A 25,881-nucleotide genomic window follows, 5' to 3' on the forward strand; every position below is an offset into this window, starting at 1 on the left:
CATTTTATTGTATTTGTAAAATGCTATAAACAATCTGTAGCCGTGTTTTTACATTAATGGAAAAATACATCATGAAAAACAAAATTCAACATAGCAGTGACAACCTCAACAATTTGCTTGTTTTCAGTTTTATCATCTAGATTTTCAGATGTAGAGCTGTTCACATATCTATTGAGCCTTATTTGCTTTAACTTGTTTTATTGCTAATGTGTGATGTTTAACTGTTCTTTTATTTGTTTTTGTGTGAAATACATTAAGACAGACGGAGATTGAGTGAATAAAGTGAACTCAGAGAGAGGATGTTTAACTTTGCTGCATGTGCCACATCTGTTTTTTTTTTTTTTACTATAACCTCACATTGTTCAAATTTAAATAAAAACAGGGATGTCACATATTCTCATCTCACATATCTGACAGGAGCAGTTTTATGTTACAGGTTCGATGCCACAGACACAACTTCCTCTTTATTTTGTATTTTCTCATTAACTCAAACTGAGACAAGTCGTGGTGCTGCTTGTTGCATCATCAAACAAACGTTATATTGACATAATGTACAGAGGTGCAGCACAGTGTGTTGACCTCTGACCTCAAACAGGCTGAACGAACACACACACACACACAGAGTCGACCATGTTGTCACTGCTGTTGCTGCACATTTCTTGTGCTGTGTGTTTCCCTCTCTTACATGCACAGTCACGTAAAGAATGCTCATAGAAACGCTTTGAGCTACACACACACACGCACACACACACACACACACACACACACACACACACACACACACACACACACACACACACACACACACACACACACACCCCTATAGACTTTTGAGAAACGAACAAACCTATAGATATAAAGAGCAGTTGAGTGTATCTGCTGTGTATCTGACACACAGTTATAGTATTATTACTTTATATTACATTGCATTAGTTTTAGTACATGTGTGAACTGAAAAAGTACCAACACAGAGTATTCAGTTTGTCATATAGAAGCTCCTAAAGTCTTTATCTTATGTCAGAATCAAACCCATTTGTTTCTGCGATGCTCCGTCATCTGGCACATTTTCCACAACTGAGTTATTTTCCCTATTTATAATGATAATAAAAATGACTTGGATTTATATAGCGCCACTCTTACCATTATTCATTCATGCCACATTCTCACCTGGTGGTGGTAAGCTATGGCTGCCAGTGTGCACCAAATGGCGTCCGACCAGCAGCAAACATTCATCTTGCCCAAGGACACAACACCAGTGACTGGGATGGAGCAGGACTTTGAACCACCAACCCTCCAGTGATGACGACCCACTGAACCTCCTGAGCCACTAATTCATTTGAGTCAGTGTGGAGTGACGAGCAAAACTATCAAAGTCTCTTGAAAAAAGAAAGAAAAATCTGTGTTTTTTTTGCAGAATAACTTTGTTTCTTTTTCCTTCTTGTGACCCGTCACATTTAGCTCAGAGACGTTACAAAATAAACTGGATTAAATTTGTTACACAGCCAGTCAGTTACTGCACAGTGTCTCTTATTATATATATATGACTAACCTGTTGATATTGTATTTTTAATACTTTGTTATATGCTTTATTTTCATGTCTCATCATATCACACATTCACAGTATTGTGAAGTTGTGTATTGTGTGTAGTATACTGCATACATAATACAAACAACACTATATTGTCTACTTGAATATATTACAATGCTTAGTGGCCTGTTATATCATATTAATCATCAGGTAATTAATAGGCCTATAGATTACCTACTCTACAGGTGCAATCACTGCTGTAGTGATCTATATGATTATATTGTAATGGATAGGACTTTGGAGATTTTTCATTTTTGCACTTTTAAAATCATTTGTAAATTAAAATCTGTGTTGTAATTTAAAACCTCCATTTGCATTTTTTTTTTATTGCTCAGGCCTGATGATTAAAAAAAGGGGGGGGGGTAGACATTGAGCAGTATAGGTGTATCAGGCTGCACAGCTCTCTGGCTCCATCTAGTGATCACGTGCACAAAATGCAGAACGAGCGGTTTGTACTCGTGGAAACGTTTTTTTTTTTTTTTCCATTATTGTCAATTAGTCGCCAAAATTGTCAAGGGCACCGGCTACTACGTCATTGATATAATCTACCAACTTTAAATATTCACCTCTTTTTTTCTGTTTTCACGAGAGAACTGATGTGATTTTCAATTTCTACCTTCATCCGGTAAAAATCTAAACCCCACTGTTCATTTTTTGTTCCTTGTTTCCTTGAGCCATTAAAACCAGAACTGGTCCTGCAGGATCAAACCCTGGACTGACCAGAACTGACTGATCACTGGTTAGTCACCAGACTGGGAAAGGCACGAAAACGTAAAAAGAAGAAGCACCGGACTGTTGCATAATCTCTCCATACATTCAAAAAAAAAAAAAAAAGTCAAAAAAAAAAGTCAACACTTCACTTTAATTTGCTTCTTTTTTCACTTTGTATAAAGCTGTTTCTTTTTTGTTGTTTTTGTATACTGGCCTGCAGCACGTGCAGCCTCCGGGACCATATAAAGTGAGTTATTGTGATGTTCCGTGCGCTCCTTGCACTGGCAGGTTATGACACGTTACGCATTCTTGATGGGCGGACTCAGTGTTGGAGTAAAACTGTGACTCAACTCGACTCTTTGATATTTCCTGCAGGGATCCTTCATCTGAGCGTGTCCTCCTCCTCCTGCTCTTCATCCTCTTCATCCTCCACTGTCAGCATCTACACCTGAAGTCAATGGCTTTAAATGGGAAAGTCGCAGCGGTGACCGGAGCAGCGATGGGAATAGGAAGAGCAATAACAGAGGTTCTTCTGCAGAACGGGGCAAAGGTAAAAGTCCAGTTTGTTTCTTAACTGTGAGTTATGATGACGCTGTAAGGAAAATAACAGGGTATAATGACCCAGGGTATAATGACCGAAGTCAGTGTTAGACATATTAGACATCAGCATTATTAACCTTTAAGCATTAAACACTTTATGAATGTTTATTTATTTATAGATACATTTCTATTTTCTGACAATAAGGGAGGAAACTGTGATTTCAAAAGACTCGAAAGTCTCACTGCCACTGGTTTGAGGAAATGTGACTCATGCTGCAAATGTCTGGCCCCTGGTATCTTGTTTTTAAACAAAACACACACGGATCTTATTGGCGTTTTGATTGCAGTAAAACATCACTGGAACACAGTGTTAACAGCTGCTGTCAGCGATTCACTGTTGCTGCACTGAGGCTGATGTTTAATCTGAGTGACTTGTTCTTACATGTGAAGGAATTACTATCAACGTGTGATGTACCAAAGTGCTTTCATACTTTCTTCTCATCATCATGTACATACACATCAGAGTGCATCAGCTCTATACGGGTGAGTGTCTATTAGATGAGTGATAATAAAGTTGAATTAATTTATAGTTTTTAGCACAATTTTGAAAACACTAACAGATCACCTCAGATCCTTTGCAAATGACTTGGACTTTGAGATATTTTATTGATCCCAAGAAATTCAAGTATCCAGTAGCGCACCTACATAGCTAATAAGGGCATAGTAGAGCAAACATAAAAGAGAGATAAGAAAAGTAAGGACAGATATAAACTATACACTATACAGCCATATAAAATTATGTACATCCTTAGTAGTACAAAAAATAGAATAATTAGAGAAATTAGATAAACACTCTTGTAAAAACTATACTCTAATTTATAAAACTTGATGGTGGTACCAGATGTTTCATCAAAGTCTCTTTATCACATCTGGAAGTATCAGCCTATAACCTACTAGGACCAATGCCAACTCGTACAAAGGCTTCATTACTGTAAAAAGTCCTGTATTCAGAGTTGATGCATTGTTTGCTTTGTTCCTGTCTTGTTCCCAACGTTACCCAGACATCGGACCATTTCCGTGGCAGCATCATTTATAATTCACTTATGAATCCTTCACCACCTGTAAAGTGTGTGTTAGTGACAAGCATTCATAAACCATCCATGAAAAATTTACAAATAACTGCCAGCCGCCTTTATGAAGCCTTCACTGGCTGTATTGTAAAGTGACATAACTATAAAATAACATGCAGTTCCATTCATGAAATATTCATAACAACTGACTTTTCCCCTCTGAGGTGTCACTCAAAATAGTATGTCCAGGTGCAAGGGTTAGGGGGGCTTTTATTTTGAAAAAAGAAAAAAAAGAAATAAAATTCTCAGTTCATTTCTCCATAGAAGTGTATGAAAGGTTTTTTATCATGCACGTGCTATGCACCCACCTGTCACCCACCTTCTTCTTCTTCTTCTTCTTCTTCTTCTTCTTCTTCTTCTTCTTCTCCTCTCATCCTCACCTTTCTTCTTCCTCTTATCCTTACTCTTCTTCCTCCTTCCTTCCTTTTTAGTTGAAGACAGGTGAACTCACATTGCTGCATTTTTTTGGTGCCTAAACCTAAATGTGTGTATCTACAATTAATTAACCATGTGGTTGTGAACCTGATGGTTGTGTTTCACCATGTGGCTAATGATCAGTGACATCATGATATAGGCCTACATCTGTGTCTAATGTATACATGTGTGTTTAGTGTGAGGGAAGTAACTTTTGTTTTTGGTGTTTGCGCGATCGAAGAAGAAAAAACTGTGAAGGTTTTTACACAACAATTGAATATTATCTTCATGAAGGTGGAATACAGTGTTGGATATGACACTGGCTTTAGATATATGATCCTAATAAACTGACTGTGTGTGTGTGTGTGTGTGTGTGTGTGTGTGTTGTTTACCTGTGCAGGTGGCTCTGTTGGACGTGAATGAGGCTGCAGCAGAGAGTTTAATGGAAACTCTCAATAAAGAGTTTGGACAAGGGCGAGCTTTGTTCCTGAAATGTAATGTTGAATCAGAGGAGGAGATGAAAGGTAACATCCACACACACACACACACACACACACACACACACACACACACACACACACACACACACACACACACACACACACACACACACACAGAGTTGAACAACAAACTATGGAGGTGGATGGGGGAGGTTACAGGATATAATAGAGGAAACAGCTGGACCGTCATTTACTGAAACCAACGTGGCTGTAAACACATGTAAGTCCATTGGTCCCACATGAACTTCAAACAGATCTTTCTTGATTTGTTTCGCAAACTCCGGCAGATCCACATTTTGTGTTGTGAACCACAGTAAACTGAAGACGTGGGTGTTTCAACTGCAGGTCCACAACAACCAGAAAACACGCACAAGATGATTGTGTTTCTGAAAGTGTACAGTTACGATAATTATAGTTACAGGGTGAGGAAACTATTCACATTCACAACAAAGAGAGAGAAGAGATTGAAAACACACCCGAGGCCTGGGCATGGTTAAAATGACTGGTGTGTTTTCTGTTTCAGGGGTCAGAGGATCAGAAAATTCAACATTTAGAAGCTTTTACCTGTGGAAAAAGTATAAAAACGAGACACTATAGATTCATTTATCACACATTTAGTCAGTGTATTGTATATTTATAAACCATCTGTCGAGTGTCAAACTCAGACATGTTTAACATCCCTCTCTGCTCACCAATAGTAAAGTGTATCAGTAATACCAATCTATTTGAGGAAATGCTGTGATCATTCTGTATTTTTGGCCACGATTCCCAGAACCAATATAACACGTAAAAGAAAACAGGAACTTCCATCGCAAGTTCTCATTTTTATTCATTTATCTCTGACACACTGTTAAAAACTTAAAGAAATTCAGTTTAATACGATACAATACAATACAAATGACTTTTCCCCAAAGTGTAATTCATTTCTGTCAGCTCATCTACCATTTACAGAAGAATTAAAACGCCTGATGTCTGTAGGTACAAAGGATCTTCTCCGTCCATCAAGGTGTTAATCTTATTCCAGATCATGTGCTTCAACTGGAAGCAGCAGAGCAGAGTGTAGTCACTCTGAGTTTTTTCTCCACCTTTACTTTATTTTGTTGTGTTTTTGTATTTTGTAACACATTATCCTTCCGTGTGGAGAGGAGTTTGTTTCTTCTTCCTCTGAAAACAAAAGGAGGATGCCTCCCTGTTCCAGCAGAGATGATGATAGTAGGTGTTTTCATGGTTAAAGGTTAAAGGGATAGTTCAACATTGGCAACATGGCATATTGGCCCATTGCCATAATCCCTATAGTCATAGCAGTTGGTTCGTTACCTTTAATTGTCGGTGCAAGCTATTTTTAGAATGGCGGAGCAGAGCCGCGAGCTGCTCAGAGCTACACTATGGAGGCTCATGGGATTTCTTGGTTTCCCTCATCAAACTCAACAAATACACAATCCAACAACTCCAAAACGCTCTGCTGGACAAGTTGTGACATTCACCACACTATGAGATAATAACATAACATTGCGAGACGGAGTTGTTTTATAGGTAAATTCATGCAAAACCGCTCCGTAGCGTAGCTCTGAGCAGCTTGCGGCTCTGCTCCGCCGTTCTAAAAATAGCTTGCATCGTCAATTAAAGGTAACAAACCTACTCCTAAAACTTATGGCAATGGGCCAATTTGCCAAAATGTTGAACTATCCCTTGAAAGTCTTGGAGGTGGAGATGTACTGTCGGTCCTTTCTGCTGTGAGGCATCATGGGAAATGTCAACTCTCTGCCCAACAAGAGTGATGATGCGCTAGAGATGTTGGAGACATGTTTTCATTATCATAACAACAACCTACCTGTGAACATCCCACCCATGGCAACTGCTGAAGGTCTCCATGAAGCCGTTGCTAGGATACAGACTAAACATCCTGAGGCACTTTTTAATAATAATAATATCAGGAGACTTCAGTCATGTTTCCCTGATGGATGTGGTGGAGAGATGAACACTGAAGATGGTGGAGGTCGTTCTGAACAACTGGGATCATCCACTTCATAACAGCTCAATGGACGGAGAGATGTAGAAGATCCTTTTACCTTCAGACATCAGGCTTTTTAATTCTTCTGCTAATGGTAGCCTAGATGAGCTGTCAGACGAATGAATTTCCCTTTGGGGATTAGTTAAGTAATTCTTATTGTATCGTATTGTAACAACTTCATGGAGAACGTCAGCAGCCTACTTTCTGAGTCTTCACCAACATCTCCAGCTCATCATCACTCTTGTTGGGCAGAGAGTTGACATTATCTCCCATGATTCCTCACAGCAGAAAGGACGGACAGTAGCCTACATCTCACCTCCAAGATTTAACCTTTAATCTTTGTACCAGCAGCAGTATGAAAACATCTTCATCATCATCATCATCTGAGCTGGTGTAGTGTTGTTCACATTTTTCCTGTGAGAGCCTTTTCTAAGTTTATGTTAGCTTCGTCCGGAGGATGAATGTAAGGTCGTAAAACTCTATAGGCTAGATCCTGTCTCATGTTCATTGACGTAAAACATGAATGAACTGTGTATGTTAAACCCTTACAGGAATTGTTTAGATTAACAGATACATGGGTTGTTCATGTTAATGTCGAACAGTTAATGCCTATTATGGTAAGCTATATCCTTATGTAGTCTACTTGCCAACAATGAGTACCCGGAAATGTTGAGTACCCCAAAGTTTTATGTTAGAAATAGATAGTATGGGTCCCCAGTATTCAGGAAATGCCGGATGCTAACTTATATATATTGGGCAATTAGCAAAATTGACATAATTAGCATACATTAGCATAATTGCCTATATGGGCAATATTTCAACAAAATTGACTTGGCTGATCTGGGCAATATTGGAGTGGTTTTAGGGGTTATTGATGATGCTGAATCCATTTCTGACATTTTCAAAATTCAAAATGGCTGTCTAAACCAGAAGTTTAGTTTTGAAATCCATCAAAATCGGCCCACTGGCGGTTAAAATCTGGTCACTTCCGGTTTAGACAGCCATTTTGAATTTTGAAAATGTCAGAAATGGATTCAGCATCATCAATAACCCCTAAAACCACTCCAATATTGCCCAGATCAGCCAAGTCAATTTTGTTGAAATATTGCCCATATGGGCAACTATGCTAATTGCCCAATATATATAAGTTAGCATCCGGCAGTTTCTGAATACTGGGGACCCATACTATATATTTCTAACATAAAACTTTGGGGCCTACTCAACATTTCCGGGTTCACAATGGGGCCCTATGGGCTGGCAAGTAGACTAATGTTGGGAGAAGGTGGAGTACAAAGAAGCATCCTCCAGACCTGCTCCTTTGTTTTCAGTGAAAGAAGAAATATAGGCTACTCCTCTCCACACAGAAGGATCCATTGGTAGTTGACAACATACGACAAAAACACAAAATAAAAACTCAGAGCAACCAGACTTTACTGCGACCAGTTGAAGCACATGTTCTGAATCTTAGTGACTTTACATGAAAAATAGATAATAAAAGTTCTTGCTGAGTGATCACTGTGATAAAGATGTTCTGTCCATTTCAGACGAGCTGCATGTGTAACTTGGTGGTGAAATTTGAAAGTTAACTGGAAACGTTTTTTCTTCGTTTTCTTCTTCTGTGAAGCTGCGTTTCAGAAAACCACAGAAGCCTTTGGTGGAATGGACATCCTGTGCAACAATGCTGGCGTCTTGAATGAGGGCGCGTGGGAGAAAACTGTCGCCATAAACCTGGTGAGAAAGAAGCAGAAAAAACAACACCCTGCATCTGGTTCTGATTCTGCTTTTATTGACTTTATATTACTTTACTTGGCGGCACCGCTCCCACTGGGGGAAGAAGATCTCACACATAATCACACATTATTCACTGCTCCCTGACAGTTTCACAAAAGCTTCGTCTGTGCTTCAGCAAACAGGAAAACCTGACATTTCCTTTGTTTAACGTCAAATTGTGAAGAAATAATTTGGCAACATAAATCTGAATGAAAGAGATTTTTTACACACTCTTTTGCTCTCTTTCATTTCACAACCGGTAGTGACTCAAACAACCAGGTTTTTATTGGACATGAATGGAGTGATGTCATAATCAACTACGTGTTGTTGCAGATGGGTGTGATCAGAGGGACTTACCTGGCCTTGGAGCACATGAGCAAGTTGAGTGGAGGTCGGGGAGGAGTCATCATCAACACAGCGTCTATGGCAGGTAAAGCTCAGGTGTTCAATCACAGAAAAGTGGACAACCTATTAATACAACCATATATTTAAAATATATATTTAAATTATTATTATTATTATTATTATTATTATTATTGCATATGAATCCAGCTGTTGTTTGATGCACCAAGCTCAAATACTTTATTCAGTTTTGATCATCTACAATCATAATGATGACATGAGTTCTTTCCAATAAAAAGTATGTAGATAAATACTGAATGTATGAATGTACATTTATTAATTTAACTGTTTGTTTCTCAAAATTAACATCCTGACTCTTGTTTGATGGTAGATTTGTACATCAAATCTCCACAAGATTATTCTAACATGATTATTCTAACATGTTTTCATAATAAGATGATGACAGGGTGTAAAAAAACAACAACAACAACACTGTAAACTGGGAGCAATGGTTTTATATTATTATGATGTTAGTTTGTACTAAGTATGTTAGAAAACCCTGCAAACCGACAGTGAGACAGTCACAACATTACGTTATTATTATTTAAATTTATTTTAGTCTGAAGGATTTACCTAAAAAAAGATTTATACAAAATAAATCCTGCTTAGCTGAAATTTGTCACTTGTATTTAATAATGTTAACATTAAGAGCACAGTATTTTGTGACCTTGTTACTGACTGATATTTTACCTGTGTGTCCAGGTCTCTCTCCCTTACTGAGCTGTCCTGTCTACACGGCCACTAAAAATGGAGTGGTTGGCTTCACTCGAGCTATGGCAGTAAGTCTGATTTCTTATTATTATTATTTGCACATTTTTATTGGGTTTTGTTTAGTTGTGTAATATTTGTGTGTGTGTGTGTTTTATCAGGCTGCCTCTACAGCGTCAGGCTACGGTATACGGTTCAATGTCCTTTGCCCAAGTTTCGTCCAAACTGAATTCATCTCCACCATCACGTCCAAACTGGGACAGTTCTCCAACCTGGAGGACACAACCAATAAAATCGTAGAAAAACTCGGGATGTTGAAGTGAGTCTCTGCACAAAGCTTCACGAAATCAACTCTGTGCCTCCATTAAACCGTTGTGTCCGACCGTGCACGTTCACTGACATCGCTGTACCTTTTTTGTTTTGTTGTGTTTCAGTGTGTCTGAGGTGGCTGAGTGCGTCCTGGAGCTGCTAACAGACGAAACAAAGAACGGTGAGGCGCTGCTCATCGTTCCCAATGTGAAGAAATACGTGACTTTTCCTTCACCCCTCTAGCAGCTCTGGGCTTTGACACATCACCAACAACACGATCCTGCAGCACCGACCGGCCTCGACTGGAGCATTAAATGCAGCTGCAGTGACTCTCAGTACCAAAACATAAGTCCTTTATGTACAACAGACAAGGAAATGGAAACTCTTCCATTCATTTATGCCTAAATGCCCAACATTTATAAAATATATATAGTTTTTTTTAATCCAGAAGCTACAGACTGTAATTTTGTGTAACAGCCACAAGGTGTCGCTGTTTAAATGTGTTTAGTTAAGTTTATTTAGCACAGTTTAAGAATATACAGAAATATATACAGAAATGACAAGTAAAACACAGTGCAAGGGGAGACGGAAAACCCAAAGGGCTTATTTGAATCCTCACCTAATGAATATTAAAAGTGATACAGCCAAAAATACCAAAATATGTTTGATAACAGTAAATAATAATAAAAAAAATGAATGCCAATAATAATTTGAAAATCTGTTTGTATGGGTGTGTGTGTGCATGTGTGTGTATTTGAGTAGAATTTGTTTTTTATTGTAATGACCCCTGAGCAATAGTAGCTAATAATAGGCTAACCCTCACCCTATATGATAATGTGTTTCTTATGTTAATTCCTGTTCATTTTATCAAACTGTGCCGTCATTTTGCTTATAAAGTCAGACCTTTGATTGTTTGTTTGTTTGTGCAGAATAAATAAATATATTTGTACTGTGCAAAAACGTTTTAGGCCACTTTGTTGTCATTCAAGTCTAGGGTTTTATTTCCATTCAGGTTTGAGACCAGTTCCTGCTGTTCCTCGAGTCCTTACATAGATGAACAGAACTGCTGTCTAGATTTTCTCTCATCTTTTTTACTTTCTGATGAAGTGAAACTTTATATTCAGGAAGCTGTCAACAGGAAGTTGTCGTCTGATGGTGATGGTGAGCCACATGTCCAGGCAGTCAGACACTAATGAGGTGTATGACTGATAACTTCCCTTATTTCCAAGATGACACATTGTTATAGTAGCTAGAATGTGACTAATTTATTTTCAGACAGAAAGTCAGAAAGTCGTTTCGTTTCATTTAAGACCAAACTACTGCAGCTAATTCAGGAAAAGGATGGTAAACAATGACTGAATCATAATGTCAGCTCATCTTGGATTAATACAATTAATAGGCTAATACATAATTAACATAAAATATTCCCTCAGTGTTTCATTTGTTTGACTCACTGGTTGAAAGCAAAAAGCTAAAGTCTCCTGTTAGTTTGCTGATCAAGTAAAAACCATTTGTCATCACGTCATAGTTACTACGTTGCTAATTAATGAACTGGTTGCCATGGTATCTCCGGGTGGTTGCTAGGATGCAGTTGTTACCTAGACTACAGTACCAGCCCGGACCTCACGGTGGCGCCGTTACTGTCATGTCTGCTGCTTTAGACGAGGAATCATATCTGTAAAAGTCTTTTAGTCCTGTTTTGTTTTGTGTGTGTGTGTGTGTGTGTGTGTGTGTGTGTGTGTGTGTGTGTGTGTGTGTGTGTGTGTGTGTGTGTGTGTGTGTGTGTGTGTATTTCAACATGCTTATTTCTTTCAGTGACATACATTGTTTTTTAAATAGGCTAACAGGCTACTGCCTCCATCTTTAGTTTGATCAGTTGCTCTGAGGTTGCTCATTCCGCTTTTTGAGTCGCACGTGTGTGTGTGTGTGTGTGTGTGTGTGTGTGTGTGTGTGTGTGTGTGTGTGTGTGTGTGTGTGTGTGTGTGTGTGTGTGTGTGTGTGTGCGCGTGCGTGTGTGTGGTGACTCAAAGTGTCACAGCAGCTGTGTTTAAGATGTGGTGTGTGTGTTTGCGTGGTGACAGTCTGACATTGCTCATCATGAGGATCGTACTGCTGCTCGCTCTTCTATCAGGTAGCCTACTTTATCATTATCTATTCATTTACTGATCAGTCTTATGGTTGAATATCCTGTTCATGTCTTTGATTTTATTTGTGGTTAAAACTTGTGACTTTTTCTGACTTTGTTACCTCCTCTTGCTGATTTTGGTGTATTTGACCTGCAGCTCCTCTGGCCCAGTTGTTATGTTTATTATTACCAATGTTAATAAGAATATTTATATCAATATTAGTGATAGCATGGCACCAGAATAACCTTTTTTTTTTTACTAAGAGCAGTGGCCCCTAACTTAAATTTTAGGAGTGCAGGCAGAAAATTTAGGGGATGCAAGCCGTAAATTGACTTTCAAAGCAAATATTCACATTTCTCTCATTATTCACCTTTTAATTCATGACCCTCACACACATTGGTCTGCTACTTCCAGATTCTTTTGTTGCCCCTTCCACATTTCACCGGTGTTAAAAGAAAAACAGCAACGACTGGTTGCACGTGTGCAAGATGAAATATTTACTTGTGGTTTCATATAGGGGCAGTCTGGATATAAGTGATTTAACATGTCCTTCACGCCTCTGTTGTGGCTCTTTATCTAGGCTAACCCACAAGATGCCTCAGCCTTATCTCATGATCAGTGGCATAAGTGTAGATATGATCAGTCTGAGTCGTCCTGTGTGGCGAAAAGTTGTGATGCAATTGCAATTCAACAAAACAACCGCACCCACCAAAAGGAACCGAAAGAGACATTCAGAGTGACCACAGAATCAATGAAGGAAACTAACGACTAATAATTTGGTTTATTGTTTGACCTGTTTCTTGTCTCCACAGTCGGTCACAGCGACAACAGGTTTGTGGGTCAAGTAGGTGAGAGCATCACTCTGCCATGTAGATACAACAGTAAGAAACATGGAATCCTGTCATTTTGTTGGGGTCGAGGATATTTACCAAACAGTGGCTGCAACGACCAGATCATCAGCACAGATGGACAAACAGTGAACAGCAGGTATCAGCTACTGGGACGACTGGATGAAGGAGACGTTTCTATGACAATACAAAACCTCACAAAGACAGATGCTGGGCGGTATGGATGCAGAGTGGAGATAACTGGGTTGTTCAATGATGCCAAACATCACTTTGAACTGACTGTTGAAGAAGGTGAGATGTGACAAATATCAGAGTTTGTGCAGGAAGCTTCTGTTGGTCAGTCTGTCTGAATCTTAGTCCAAGTCTGACTTAGTCCAACTTAGTCTGTGTGTGAGTAAAGCTGGGGACACATACACGATTTTCACAGTCGTTGCCGATTTAGGATTTTGTAGGCTACACACTAACCGACCGATTTGTATGACGACTACCAACCATCTGCTCTAGATGAGGGGTCACAGACTGCACAATTTGTCAAACCAACTGAGCCACCTGAACGCACCAAACTCTGACGGAGCGACAGTTTCAGGAGTGTAGATGTGTGGGCTAGTAGTCACAGATGCAGTTAGTTAAGTTGTGACTCGTTTTATCAGCCAACAACATACAGCAGCTCCTCTATTTCATTGGCTGTGGGTGACGTGTTTGCCGTTGGGTCCACACTACCCGACTGCGTCCAGAGTTGGCTCAAAAAAATCTAACATGTTTGAATTGCGTGTCTGTTCGCATCACACACACTTGCCAATTTGAGTCTGTATCCCAACACACACTAATAGATTTCTGCACCAACTTGCCATGCCGACTGTCCCCAACTAGTGTCGACTGGTGCAGAGTCTGCAGACGACACCCGACTATGAATTGTGGGTAAAATCGGGCAAAAAATGACAGTGTGTCTCCAGCTTTAGTCCAACTTGAATCTTAGTCTCAGTCTAAGACTAACTAAGTCGTAGTCTTACTGTGATCCTGATGGTGAAGGTAAAGTCAGTCCAGTCAGTTTCACTGAAAAACCCTGAACACACTTGTTGTAATAAAACAACACATGTGAAAGGACGAGTGTCAGGACGAGTCTCTGATGATCTGATGTTAATTTGATTTGATTTGACCTGGTTCAGCTCCACAGACGACAACATCAGCTCCAGACACGGAGACGACGACTGAGACGACAGAAAGGACGACAGATAGACAGAGCACAGGTACACACACACACACACACACACACACACACACACATTAAGGTCCACTCTGAGTTGTGCATCTGTTCCCACTGTGACATCACGGTGCTGACACAGCTGTGCTAAAAACATCTGCTTTCATTTCCCTGTCCTCAGGTCAGATGACCTCCCCAGAGAGCCGTCTCACTTCCCCCAGCAGAACCAGCAGCCTGGAGGCCGAGGTGGGACATTATCAGAAACTTCGACACTTCCTGTGTCAACAATACGACACTTTTCTACCACGTCTCTTGTCACTGCGTGTCTTTATCAACAGCTGTCATCTTCACACTGACACTGAGTTCACACTTTTCACACAACTTCTGTGTTTCTGTTTGTCTTCTGCCAGCAGGCGAGTGGCTCGGTGTTGGTGGTGGCGGTGTGTGTTCTGTTCGGGCTGATAGTTCTCGTCACAGTGTGCGGAGTCATCATTGTGGGTAAGTTATGGGAAAGTTCAACATGGACGTCAACTGATCGTCCTCCTCTGACCTAAAGAGGAAGCAGCAGTCACTCGGTCAGGGCGGACGTCATGTGAGGCGTTCACTGACTTGAAATATATGAAATGTAAAAAAAAAACATGTTAATACTGTTCTACTTTGAGCAGTTAACAAACATTAATAATTATCATTAACATAACATCATGATGATGTAATACATATTACAAGGATTTAAACATGTTAATAATATACATTATTATGTTGCATAACAGTTATAATTCAACAATGTAAAGAAATGTAGTGATCTGTGTTGAGGTCAGTTTGGTCTATTGTTGAGGTTAGGGGTGGATGTTAGATTTAAAGTGAAGGAAATCAATATTCAATACAGATGAGAAGTTGAGGACGGGCTCGGTCTATAACCTGGTTGTACTGATGATGTTTTATCATGTCTCCACAGTGATGAAAAAGAGACAGCTCAGCAAAATGTGAGTTTTCATTTCTTTGTGAACTTCTTCCTAACTTGGTTGCTATGGAAACAGTGATGTCTGAGCAGTTTCGATTCAGAGCTGGGGATCGAACACCATTGGGTTTCCCGTTCTCTCTGTGACTCAACATCGTGACGACGAGTCGGCAAAGTCGAATCTATTGCTGTTGCAAATCTTCAACACGCTTTTACCTACATCACCGTAACCGTCACCAGTCACCGCCGTCGTCTTTAGACTCGTCTTCATCATCTTCACACTCAGCATCGTCCTCGCGCTCAGCCGCTCTGAAATGTCAAACGACCCCAAACCACAAAACCACTTGGTAGCATGGTTTCTGAGAAATAGTGAATTCAGTTGTTCTGAGTCAAAGCCTTTAAAAAACCGATGTTGTAACAAAACTCACACAGTCCTGAAAACTGATTTGTCCACAACACTTTTCCGATCTCATCTGACACAACCTCCAGTTATTCACACATAGCTACACAAAATAATGACAATATTAATCCGTTTCACTTAGCAGAGGTGGCTGTGAGACATTGAGTACTACAAACACAATGTGAGGCCTGTGTTTGTGTATATATATATACATGTGTGTGTATGTTGCAGGTTCTCGGTGTCCATCAGCTTTTTTAGTAGCAGAAAGAGAAACTTTATTGTTTCATCTCCAACAACAACCACACAAATATAAAAATGAAAGTAGCACATAATGTCAGAAAAAAACACTGAGGCTGTGTTTGAGGGGTCAGAAGGAAGCAAAAAGGTTTGCTAGGCTGAGGCTGAGATGAGGAAAGGAAACTTCTGAGGTTTCCTCTCTGTTTGATGATGTGACAGTCACAAGCTAGGACTGGTGAAGAGTCAAAATGACGCATGTGAAGTAAAACCACTGATGCCGTGTGCTGTTGTTGCTCAGGGTTAATGGCTCAAGTTGGTCTCAAGATCAGATAAACAAAGTGAAAAGTTTGTCCTTCCTGTTTAATGTTTCACAACACCCCCCTAATTTTACATTAAGGGCCAAATGACATTGCTCTCTTCTTTATTCACTAATGAGCTGTGACTCTGTGTCTGTGTCTCAGGCCTCAGCAGCTCCACGGTTCGTCCACGCTGCAGCTCCAACACCGAGGCTCCGCCGTGGAGAACATCTATCAGATCGACAGTGACGGTGACGGAGGCGAGTACGACTACGTCCGTGAACCCCGAAGCCACGCCCGCTGACCAACAAGGAGAGGAAAGGGAGGGGGTTGGGGGGCGGGCAGATGGACGACAACTGAGACGGCTCCAGCTCCATGAGCTGACAATAGCAATGTTTCCCAGAACCAGCAACAGCATAAATGTTTTCTTTAATCGCATTCTCTGGATGTTTTAAAAGATGGGAACATGATCCCAGGCAGCACAGTGTGCGACTCTGCGTCAGGCCACAGCTGAGATATAACAGACGCACTCAAGGATTCATAAACACCAGACTCTCTGTGTGTCACGTGACCTGAACGCAGCACCACAGGTGGAGCTCAAGAAGAAGTAGAAGAAGACTCAGGCCCTGAACCCTCACTGACTTAACTGGGTGAGTGTGACGGTCTGTGAGGGCTCCAGATGCTATAAACAGGAACGGGACAACACTTACTACGACCTTTCACAACCTTTCACGTTACATGTTGTTAACTCTGGCTGGTCTGGGACAAGGTGTGTGAGAGACAGACTCAAACAACTGTTCTAATCAAAGTACACACAGTTGTGACGAGCAACTTTAATTATTTACAGTAAACTTATTTTTCCTGCTTCGTCCATTAATAATAAAGAAACCTGGGAGCTCTCTGTGTCTACATTTGTTTATTGGGTGGGTAATTTCAGCATCGATGCTGACTTAGGGGGATAAAGGGCTCATTCAGAGAGAGTTGCTGTTAGATGAATCAGGTCAATCTGAACTGAATGAAAGAATGAATGACACATTTTCTACAAATGGCGTCTGTACAATCTACTGAGCAGGTTTATATCAGCTTCATGTAGGCCTATGTATCAATGTCAGTGTTTAAGAGACTCAGCGCCCTTTTACAGAACCTCTGTAAGCTTCATGTAGAAAAATGGTAAAAAAAAAAAACAAACAAAAAAAAATCACAGGTGGTTTTTCAGGACCAATGAGAAAGTCATGTCACACATTTTGAATTATTATTAAATAGTAGTAGGAGTAGTAGTAGTAGTAAAAAGTATTAAATATTGACTACGCTTCTTATGCTGCATTCGACACAACTCAGAACTTCTGACCTCTTGAAAGAGTGCAAACGAACGCCACATCATGTTGGAGCTTCTCCCACTCGGTAAAGTGGGAGAAAATAAATCTACCCTGACTTCTCCGAGAATCAGTTCAACATCAATTAAAATGCATTTTTAAAGCCCAAATACATTAAAACATTATGAAATATGCAATATTTACATAGGGTTACATATTACTGATGTTGTGGAACACAGAAAATTCATGTTGTTATTTCATGATTTTAAATGATCTGTTTAATTGTTTTAAAGGTTATAGCTACAACTTTTTCATCAAAACGATATTTTTCAAAAATAATAGGCTACATCCACAGAACGTGACGTCTAGAGGGGTAAAGTAGGCCTCTGTTTTTTTTACTGAAAATAACATTTATAGGCTAGTATATGAATAATTGTGTCATAAATTTTGACCGGTCTAACCTATAAATATTTAGGATCTGGTTATGTTGGCAACGTCGACATGAATTGATCTCTGCACCAACAGCATTAGTACGTTGATGTCACGTGAGGTGGAGCTCAGGGGGAGCCAGATCGTGGTAGCTCTGTGGAGAAAATGGTATAGTGCTAATGCTAATGCTAATGCTAACTAACGGTCAGCCGGTAGGCCTACTGTAATGTTTCCGGTGATGATGCTGCGGGTTTGTTGGGTTCGTCTGCAGGTGAGTTAGTGTGACATGATTCAGATGTGTTTCCAGTCTGCTGTCAACACCGGAGCAGCTGCTCGTTAAATATGGTTAATGTTAGCTTAGCTTTACCTGGCAACCAGTACAATTGAAGGTTGGAGAGAGAGCGGGCAAGTTTGAGTGCGACACGTAGGCTACTGGCCAGGAGGAATTAAACTTGTAGCTAACCCCTTTAAAATGCTTCTTTAAAAATTACACCTTTGTAATGTTTTAATGCCTCCTTAGCTACAAGTCAGCTTGATGTCAGGAATCGGAGTTTTCAACTGGGAGATTCCGAGTTCCGAGTTGTCTCGAACGCAGCATTAGTTTCAGACTGATGAACCACACTAATCTTATCTAATCAGTCACCACGGTTCACTATGACACCTGTCATTTTTTGTGATGTCACAGATGAACACTTCACTGCTGTCATGTGTCTCTTTGTTTCCATCTAGTGGCTCAAAGACTCAGAGGCTGTTTTCGAAACCGCATACTACCGTACTGCCTACTACATACTGCGTTATATGTACTGTATACTGCATACTGAATGTGGGATTCAGTATGCTGCTTCAGCAGACCGACGCCGTTATCATCGCAGTATGCAGTATACGAGTTTCCCAGAATGCATTTCACGGCAACCGGTAGCAGTAGCTGTAAACAGGCTAAAAGCTGTTTTATTTCTCGCTCTAGCGCTGTAATTATGTAACTTTATTAAGTTTTAATATTTTTTCATGCGAGAAAGTAACTGTTAAGACCCCAAATATACGGCCAGTTTATCCAAATGACGGCTGTTTAAAAGTTTGCTCCGATGTTTTTCGGAGAAGTGAAGCTCCGCAGCGACCGGGACATCACAGAGGCAGCAGCCCGGCTCCTGACGTGCTCGGCCGGCCAGCACTACGACGTCATTCCGGAGGAGAAAACGGTCGCCAATTAACTTACCCGCAGGTTTTTAAAGGTTTACCACCGGCTGGTTAAATTATTTTAAGGAGATAAATGTCGGTCTCATTGATGAAATCTCAATTGTGGCAGTAGCATTAGTTTGTTTGAATGTAAAGTGAAGCTTCTTGTGTGTAAGCAGCGCTGCCTCGGGGCTCTGGAGCCTGACGTTATGTACAGAAATCACCACATTTACAAAAAATAAATAAATATTTTACAATGAACCGATCAGTCTGCATGAAGTTTTATTTTATTAAACTATAGTTACGGTACACGGCTACACTACCGTCTTTGGTTACGCTCTGGTTACGGTTAGACGTCAGGGGAGCATTGCATTGTGGGATACAGTAGGCGATGTAGACTGGTCAGATGCATACTGGAGATATTTTCCGAATCAGTACGACATCCGGGAACTTTTCGCATACTGCAGATTTTGCTTTTGTTCGCATACTGCATACTACATACTACATTTTGGCCAAATCAGTACGTACTAGCAGTATAGTATGCGGTTTCGAATACAGCCTCTATCTTCGTCTTCCTCCACAGGCTCCTGTTTGCTAATTGGTTGCTGTGGGATAATTGGAAGTGGTTACCATGGTATCACTGGGTGGTTGCTAGGATGTTCAGAGCTGTTGTAAAGGGGAAATGATGCAGTCAGTTAATATAATTAGCTAAATGGATTGTCACTGTTCTATAAAAGGTTCATACTGCAAGAACTACATTTCTTTTTTCTCTTTAATATGTTTACATTTATTGTGAAAATCAATTTAGTTAATTATGTTAATTTGATTGCATCATTTCCCCTTTAAGGCCCTACCCTGTGAATACCATTTATTTGCTGCTATTGGGTATCTCTGCGGCAAGGGGTGTAGTATTATTTTCATTCAAGTCATCATATTATTTACAAACAATAATTACAAGTCGCAAAGAATGGTAAAACTTGTCTCTTACCCCTAAACCCGCTAACAATCGACTTTTAGTGGCAGTGGGAAAGGGGTATCAGAGTCACAACCCCCCCCCCTCCAGCCCTATTCCTGGAAACGTGCTTATTCTTCAATGTGTTATGACAGTCTGGAGTAGTTCTCTGAAGCCCCGCCCCCTCTGATAAAGCTGTAGGAAATTTCACCGCCGAGAGAATTGCCTCAGATCATTTTCTTCCACTGCTTCTTCGGACTCACAGGTAACCTACACACACACTCAAACAATACACACATGTGCACTGTTCAGCCTCAGGTTTTTGTGTTTTAGGAGGGTTCAGTTAATGAGTCAGTGAGCTTGTCAATGGAAAGAAGATTGGACGTTGTTGTCCTGGCTCTCATGCTCTGCAGCTCTCTGGCTACGAGGAGGGGGGTCTGGGTCAGGGTGGGTCTGGTCCTTCATGATGGAGGATTTGGACCACTTTTGCAAGAGATTTGGTCTGAGAAACCCAGATGGGGCCAAAACAATGCTCCATACATTCCTGTTTGATTACTTTCTCTGCTTTTACTGTGTAACCAGTAACCTCAACTGAGTAGAGGTGAAATCAAGGAACATAAAGGATGAAATAAACAGCAATATGAGTGAGTGTGTTTCTCCAGAATGGGGGCGAAATTTCTAATCTTTAACATGTTTATTATTAAAGGACAATTCCGGGCAAATTCAACTCGGGGGTGTATTTTCCTAACATTTTAGGTCTAAAAGAACGAATCTGAAGATTTTCAGTTTTATTGCCCCTGTTTTGCGGTTGTTGTGTCTGTCCCCGCATCGCCAGGGCAGCGATGAATGGGAGCGGATGCAAGTTCCGCTGCTTAGGCTGTTTACATCCCTCAAAGCCGCAATTTTTTTCCACAGACAGCGTCAGATGGCGACTCAAACATGCACCGAGAAGTTTATTTAGGCTACTTAAAGCAAGCCGACATGTTTGTAAAACTAGATCTAATTCCAAGTCTCCCGGAGTCTCGCACGAGACCCAAGTTGCCGTGCTCGGTGTATTTAGGTGCAGTGGGAAAGCTACTGTTTGTGTCATAAACACAGGAATATCAACTCTTGACTTGCTTCAAGTAAAAAAAACTTCTGAGTATCTATCTTTGAGTAGCCACCTGACGCTGTCTGTGGAAAAAAATGTACACTCCAGGGAGTTGATATTCCGGTGTTTATGACACAAACGGGAGCTCCCACTGCACCTGAATACACCGAGCACGGCAACTTGCGCATGAACAGTGATTAATTATTAACTACATTTGTCAATAAAAGATAAAAGACCCCATTATAATATAGTGAGGCCACACCATGATGTGACTTCATCAGGTCATGCAGCCCAATAGTTCAACAGTGACATCACTAATTGACTCCGCCTCTCTATCCAGCTGAGCCAATGGATCCTCCAAGTTACTGGGTCGGGACTTTTCCACCGAAGGAGGGTGAAGCCGGGCCCACACAGCCCCCAGGACCTCCAATGGTTCCCTACACCACCGTCAACATCTCCACAGAGCGCCCCCCAAGAGACCACATCATCTGGTCCCTGTTCACCCTCTTGTACTGCCCGCCCTGTTGCCTCGGCCTCGCTGCGGTCATCTACTCCTTCAAGGTGAGTCACTCATGAAACACAGAGTTTGTTACCCTCTCTGTACATGTCCCGTCTCCTTCAGACTGATTCACTGAACTCTGTTTCCTCCAGGCCAGAGACAGTAAGATGAAGGGAGACTTTCGCAGCGCTGAACGCTACGGTGCTCTTGCCCGCAATTTCAACATTGGCATCCTTAGCCTGTTCCTCATGACGGCCGGTGTGACCATTTATCTGTTCTTCTACCGGCCACTCTGGGCAGCAATCATTGCTAGTGTTGCCTCAAATAAATGGGTCTGAGTGGGTATGGTCCAGGATCTGCTTATACTGTATGCTCATGGCACCATTTATAACTTTTTGCACCTTTTTATTTACACACTCCAAAAATATGTAATTGGCTGAGAAGTTTCTTCTGTGAGTCTGTGATTATGAGCAGACGGTTTCTGTACATTTTCTGGTTTGACCACTAGAGTGTGAATCCAGTGTTGAGTTGTTTTTAAAATGTCCAACTTTACAGCACAAATAAACAAGTTTATAAATAAACATATTGCTGTTTTTGGCCTCTAATGACTGGTAACACACCTGTTTACACTTTTATTGACAAGTAAAGGTATGAAGGACTGAGGGCGGGGCCTTTTTGACTGCCTTCGAGCAAGATGTACTAACATAAACAACTATGCAAGCCATATTATATAATCATCGTGAAGTCTCAGCTCTACACATTAGCATCTTTTCAGCATGTTTAACAAAATTAGCATCTTTCTAAAATGGTTACCAGGTAGAGCATCTTTAAACTGGTCAAGTTTGTTAGCTTGTAACTAGCAGTAGTTGATGCTGAGTCAAGATGGAAACATAATCCCAGCCAGTGGTGGGAAGTAACGAAGAACAAATACTTTGTTACTGTACTTAAGTAGATTGTTCAAGTATCTGTACTTTACTTGAGTTTTTTTTTTTCAGGCAACTTTTTACTTTTACTCCCTACATTTGAACACCCATATCTGTAGACAGTTTCTACTCCTTACATCGTCAAAACAGGTTAGCTACTTTTTCAACCTCCATACACTGAGACTGCACACTTGACGCATTTTTCAGCTCGTACGATTTGTGTTCACACACGTATGTTTCACTCTGGTCCAAACGCCACACCGCTGGCAGAGCAGGTTTCCATGTCGACTGACCGGACGGATAAAGACGTGTCATGTTAACATCGAGGTTGAGCTGCATTCGACTGAAGCCACCACAGTTGAGCTGGGCCGACCTGAACGCTGCCTCTGTGAAAACACTTTGTCTGTTTATTAAATGTTTTGAATTAATTCCAAATTGCTTCTGAACCGTCCGTGCTGTGTTTTGGTCCATGCTGGACGGAGCCTTGCCTGGACATCTCTGTGTATCATTGATGGCAAAAATAAATTTTTACTTTTTACTTTCTTACTTTTACTTGAGTAAAGGAGTTGAATCAGTATTTTTCTTTCACCAGAGTATTTTTTACACAAGTATCTGTACTTCTACTTAGGTACAGAATGTGAGTAGCCTACTTTTGACATCGCTGATCAGAGCCACAGCTGGGATATAACAGACACACTCATACTGTTTATAACAGGGGTGGACTGGCCATCTTGCATACCAGGCTCTGTCCCGGCGGACTCTTCTGGAGCATGTGACGTCACCGCGTTCAGGCTCCTCCCTCCCCTCCCAATGTTATGTCACAGGAAGTAGCTACTTAATGTTGTTCGTCAGTGTTTGGTTGTATAAAGCTGGTGAACCGTTTGAGTAATGTGTCTGATGGTGACGGGACTGACCTCAGTGACCTTTGACCTCCTTCACGATGCCTTCAGGTCCAGGGAGTCGCTGTTCGATGAATCAAGTAAATCTGAACTCAAAAATCGACTGACCAGGTTTATATTAACTTCATAGCTTTATGTATTTTAGCTGGATAAATAAAGGTTAAATGAATAAATATGTTTGAATGTTTGTGTTTAAGAGGCTCCTCCCCTTTACCATAAGCTTCATGTAGAAAGTAAAAACCATAAAATCACGGCTAATGAGAAACTCATATCACTGTGTTTTAAAACTCCAAACATGAAATATTCACCACACAGCATTAGTTTCAGACTGATGGTGAACCTCATTAATCTGATCTAATCAGTCACCACGGTTCACTATGACACCTGCCATTATTTGTGATGGAACAGATGAACACTTCACCGCTGTCTTGTGTCTCTTTGTTTCCATCTAGTGGCTCAAAGACTCAATAACTCATCTCTGTCCTGTCTATCCGGTCCCTTCGTCTTTCTTCACAGGCTCCTGTTATTTGTGTTTGTCAGACGGTCAAAGTCACTCTATTGCTAATTGGTTGCTGTGGAAATGGTGCAGTCAATCAAATTAATATAATTAACTGGATTGTCACTGTACTGTAAAAGGTTGTTACTGCAAGAAACAACACAAAACTAAACTTCTTTTTTCTTTTTTTATATGTTTACATTTGTTGTGAAAATCCATTTCGTGAATTATGTAAATTTGATTGACTGCATTATTTCCCCTTTAAGGACCATACCTTTTGAATACTGTTTATTTGCTGCTATTGGGTACATCTCTGTGGCCAGGGATGTAGTATTATTTTCATAAAATATTGTTTTTCGAAATACAGTATCTACACTTATCTTTAGTCTTTTGGTTTGGTTCATAAATCATTTATCCATGTAACTGTCTCACAATTACCCATACACAAATCAGCACATGTATACATAGAGCAAAAAGAAAAAGAAAAAAAGAGAGAGAATCCACAGTATCAAAAGTAAAGCTGTTCAATAGGAATAGCCTCTCGTATTTTAATCTAGTGGAATACATTTCATATTTTCAAGATGTGATGTGAGAGGTTGCCAGTGTTTATAGAATTTTTCAGAGGATCAACAGAGAGCGAATCTGACTTTTTCTGATTTCAGAAATGTCATGTCCAGGGTTCATTTGAAGGGGGTGAAGGATCTTTCCACCGTAAAAGAATTCGAAGACGAACAATCGCGGTGCAAAGGAAATTACATTCTTTTGTATTGAATTCATCTAAATTTCTTTTCCTGGAGTGCCAAAAATAACTATTTGTGTGGTGATGGCTAAAGTTTGTGTTCAACCATTAGGTAGGGCAGTATGAATGCTAGAGTAGACTATATACTGTAGGTAAGGCACGTGACAATGAGCAGTAGATGTTTAGATGGGGGGGCAAATACCTTTCTCAACGTGTGGGTGCGTGAACGTGTCAAGGTGGCAGCGTGGTAGCAAAAAGTCTTACCATAGAATCTTACTTCAGATTCCTGACTCAAATGCATCTGTTTTTTGAGGGGAAAAGACTGAACAGTAACAGTATAACATCACATTCACCCTAAATATGAATATTGAACTGCCAGGGAGGAGCTGATGGATCCTCCAAGTTACTGGGTCGAGACTTTTCCACTGAAGGAGGGTGAAGCCCTGCCCATAAAGCCCCCAGGACCTCCAATGTTTCCCTACATCACCATCAACATGTCCAAGGAGCGCCCTGAAAGAGACCACATTGTCTGGTCCCTGGTCAGCTTCTTTCTCTTCCCCCCCTGTTGCCTCGCTGCGGTCATCTACTCCTCCAAGGTGAGTCACTCATGAAAACACAGACTAAAACCTTCCTCACCCTCACCCTCCCCTGAATACATGTCCGTCTCCCTCCAGGCCAGAGACAGGAAGATGCTGGGAGACTATCGCAGTGCCCGTCGCAACGGCACTATTGCCCGCAATATCAACATTGCCGGCATTGTGGTCGGTGTGACCATCGTCTTGGTCCTCATCCTGGACCCAGTTGTTCAAAAGGTGTAATCTGGATAAAAATTATCCGGATTTTGAAATCCCCTTTTTTCCTATCCAGGATCACGTAATCTGTTTTACTTTTATCCCAGTTGTTCAAAGCAAAGTTGGATTGGATCAGTCTGATCCAAATCCAAATTTTCAAGATTACCAAATCCGGATAATGAGTGCTCTAGATGGGACTGTGCATCATACTGAAGGCTGATTGGTCTGTTAACAGGTAGAACAGCAGCATGAGGTCTCTCAAAGTGTGTTTATTTGAAAACGGAGTGTATGTATTGTTTTCTGTGCTCTTTGTTGTTTCTTCAATGTCTTTTAAACAGCCAGACTCCATCTGGTTGGGCTGTTAAAATAAATTGAAAAAAGCAAATATACAGTTCATTAGTGAAATTGTGAATATTTCCCCATGTGTT

At 40.7% G+C, this 25,881-nt stretch overlaps 3 protein-coding genes across 4 annotated transcripts; all 3 read left to right on the plus strand.

The window, feature by feature from the left end:
• The first annotated feature begins 2,587 nt into the window (after positions 1 to 2,587).
• LOC146974243 (15-hydroxyprostaglandin dehydrogenase [NAD(+)]-like) lies at positions 2,588 to 10,583 on the plus strand. The gene is made up of 7 exons (XM_085797389.1): positions 2,588 to 2,849; positions 4,784 to 4,907; positions 8,519 to 8,625; positions 8,998 to 9,094; positions 9,769 to 9,845; positions 9,936 to 10,093; positions 10,209 to 10,583. The coding sequence occupies exons 1-7, from the start codon at positions 2,757 to 2,759 to the stop codon at positions 10,324 to 10,326; spliced, it is 774 nt and encodes a 257-aa protein (XP_085653515.1). The 5' UTR covers positions 2,588 to 2,756; the 3' UTR covers positions 10,327 to 10,583.
• Positions 10,584 to 12,165: 1,582 nt separating this feature from the next.
• LOC146974244 (uncharacterized) lies at positions 12,166 to 16,581 on the plus strand. 2 transcript variants are annotated; one of them, XM_085797393.1, is made up of 7 exons: positions 12,166 to 12,214; positions 13,022 to 13,348; positions 14,224 to 14,304; positions 14,440 to 14,504; positions 14,669 to 14,756; positions 15,214 to 15,241; positions 16,315 to 16,581. In XM_085797393.1, exons 1-7 carry the CDS (start codon positions 12,181 to 12,183, stop codon positions 16,451 to 16,453), a joined length of 762 nt encoding a protein of 253 aa, XP_085653519.1. In that variant the 5' UTR covers positions 12,166 to 12,180; the 3' UTR covers positions 16,454 to 16,581. The 2 variants fall into 2 exon arrangements, with proteins under 2 accessions (XP_085653519.1, XP_085653518.1); XM_085797392.1 differs by having other exon boundaries at positions 12,177 to 12,214; positions 14,672 to 14,756.
• Positions 16,582 to 20,150: 3,569 nt separating this feature from the next.
• Positions 20,151 to 25,480, plus strand: LOC146974245 (dispanin subfamily A member 2b-like). The gene is made up of 3 exons (XM_085798938.1): positions 20,151 to 20,281; positions 21,447 to 21,667; positions 25,337 to 25,480. The coding sequence occupies exons 2-3, from the start codon at positions 21,455 to 21,457 to the stop codon at positions 25,478 to 25,480; spliced, it is 357 nt and encodes a 118-aa protein (XP_085655064.1). The 5' UTR covers positions 20,151 to 20,281; positions 21,447 to 21,454.
• Positions 25,481 to 25,881: the final 401 nt, after the last annotated feature.

The sequence above is a fragment of the Trachurus japonicus genome, chromosome 14 (genome assembly GCF_045865225.1).
Source record: "Trachurus japonicus isolate A0001 chromosome 14, Traja_1.0".
Taxonomy (NCBI): domain Eukaryota; kingdom Metazoa; phylum Chordata; class Actinopteri; order Carangiformes; family Carangidae; genus Trachurus; species Trachurus japonicus.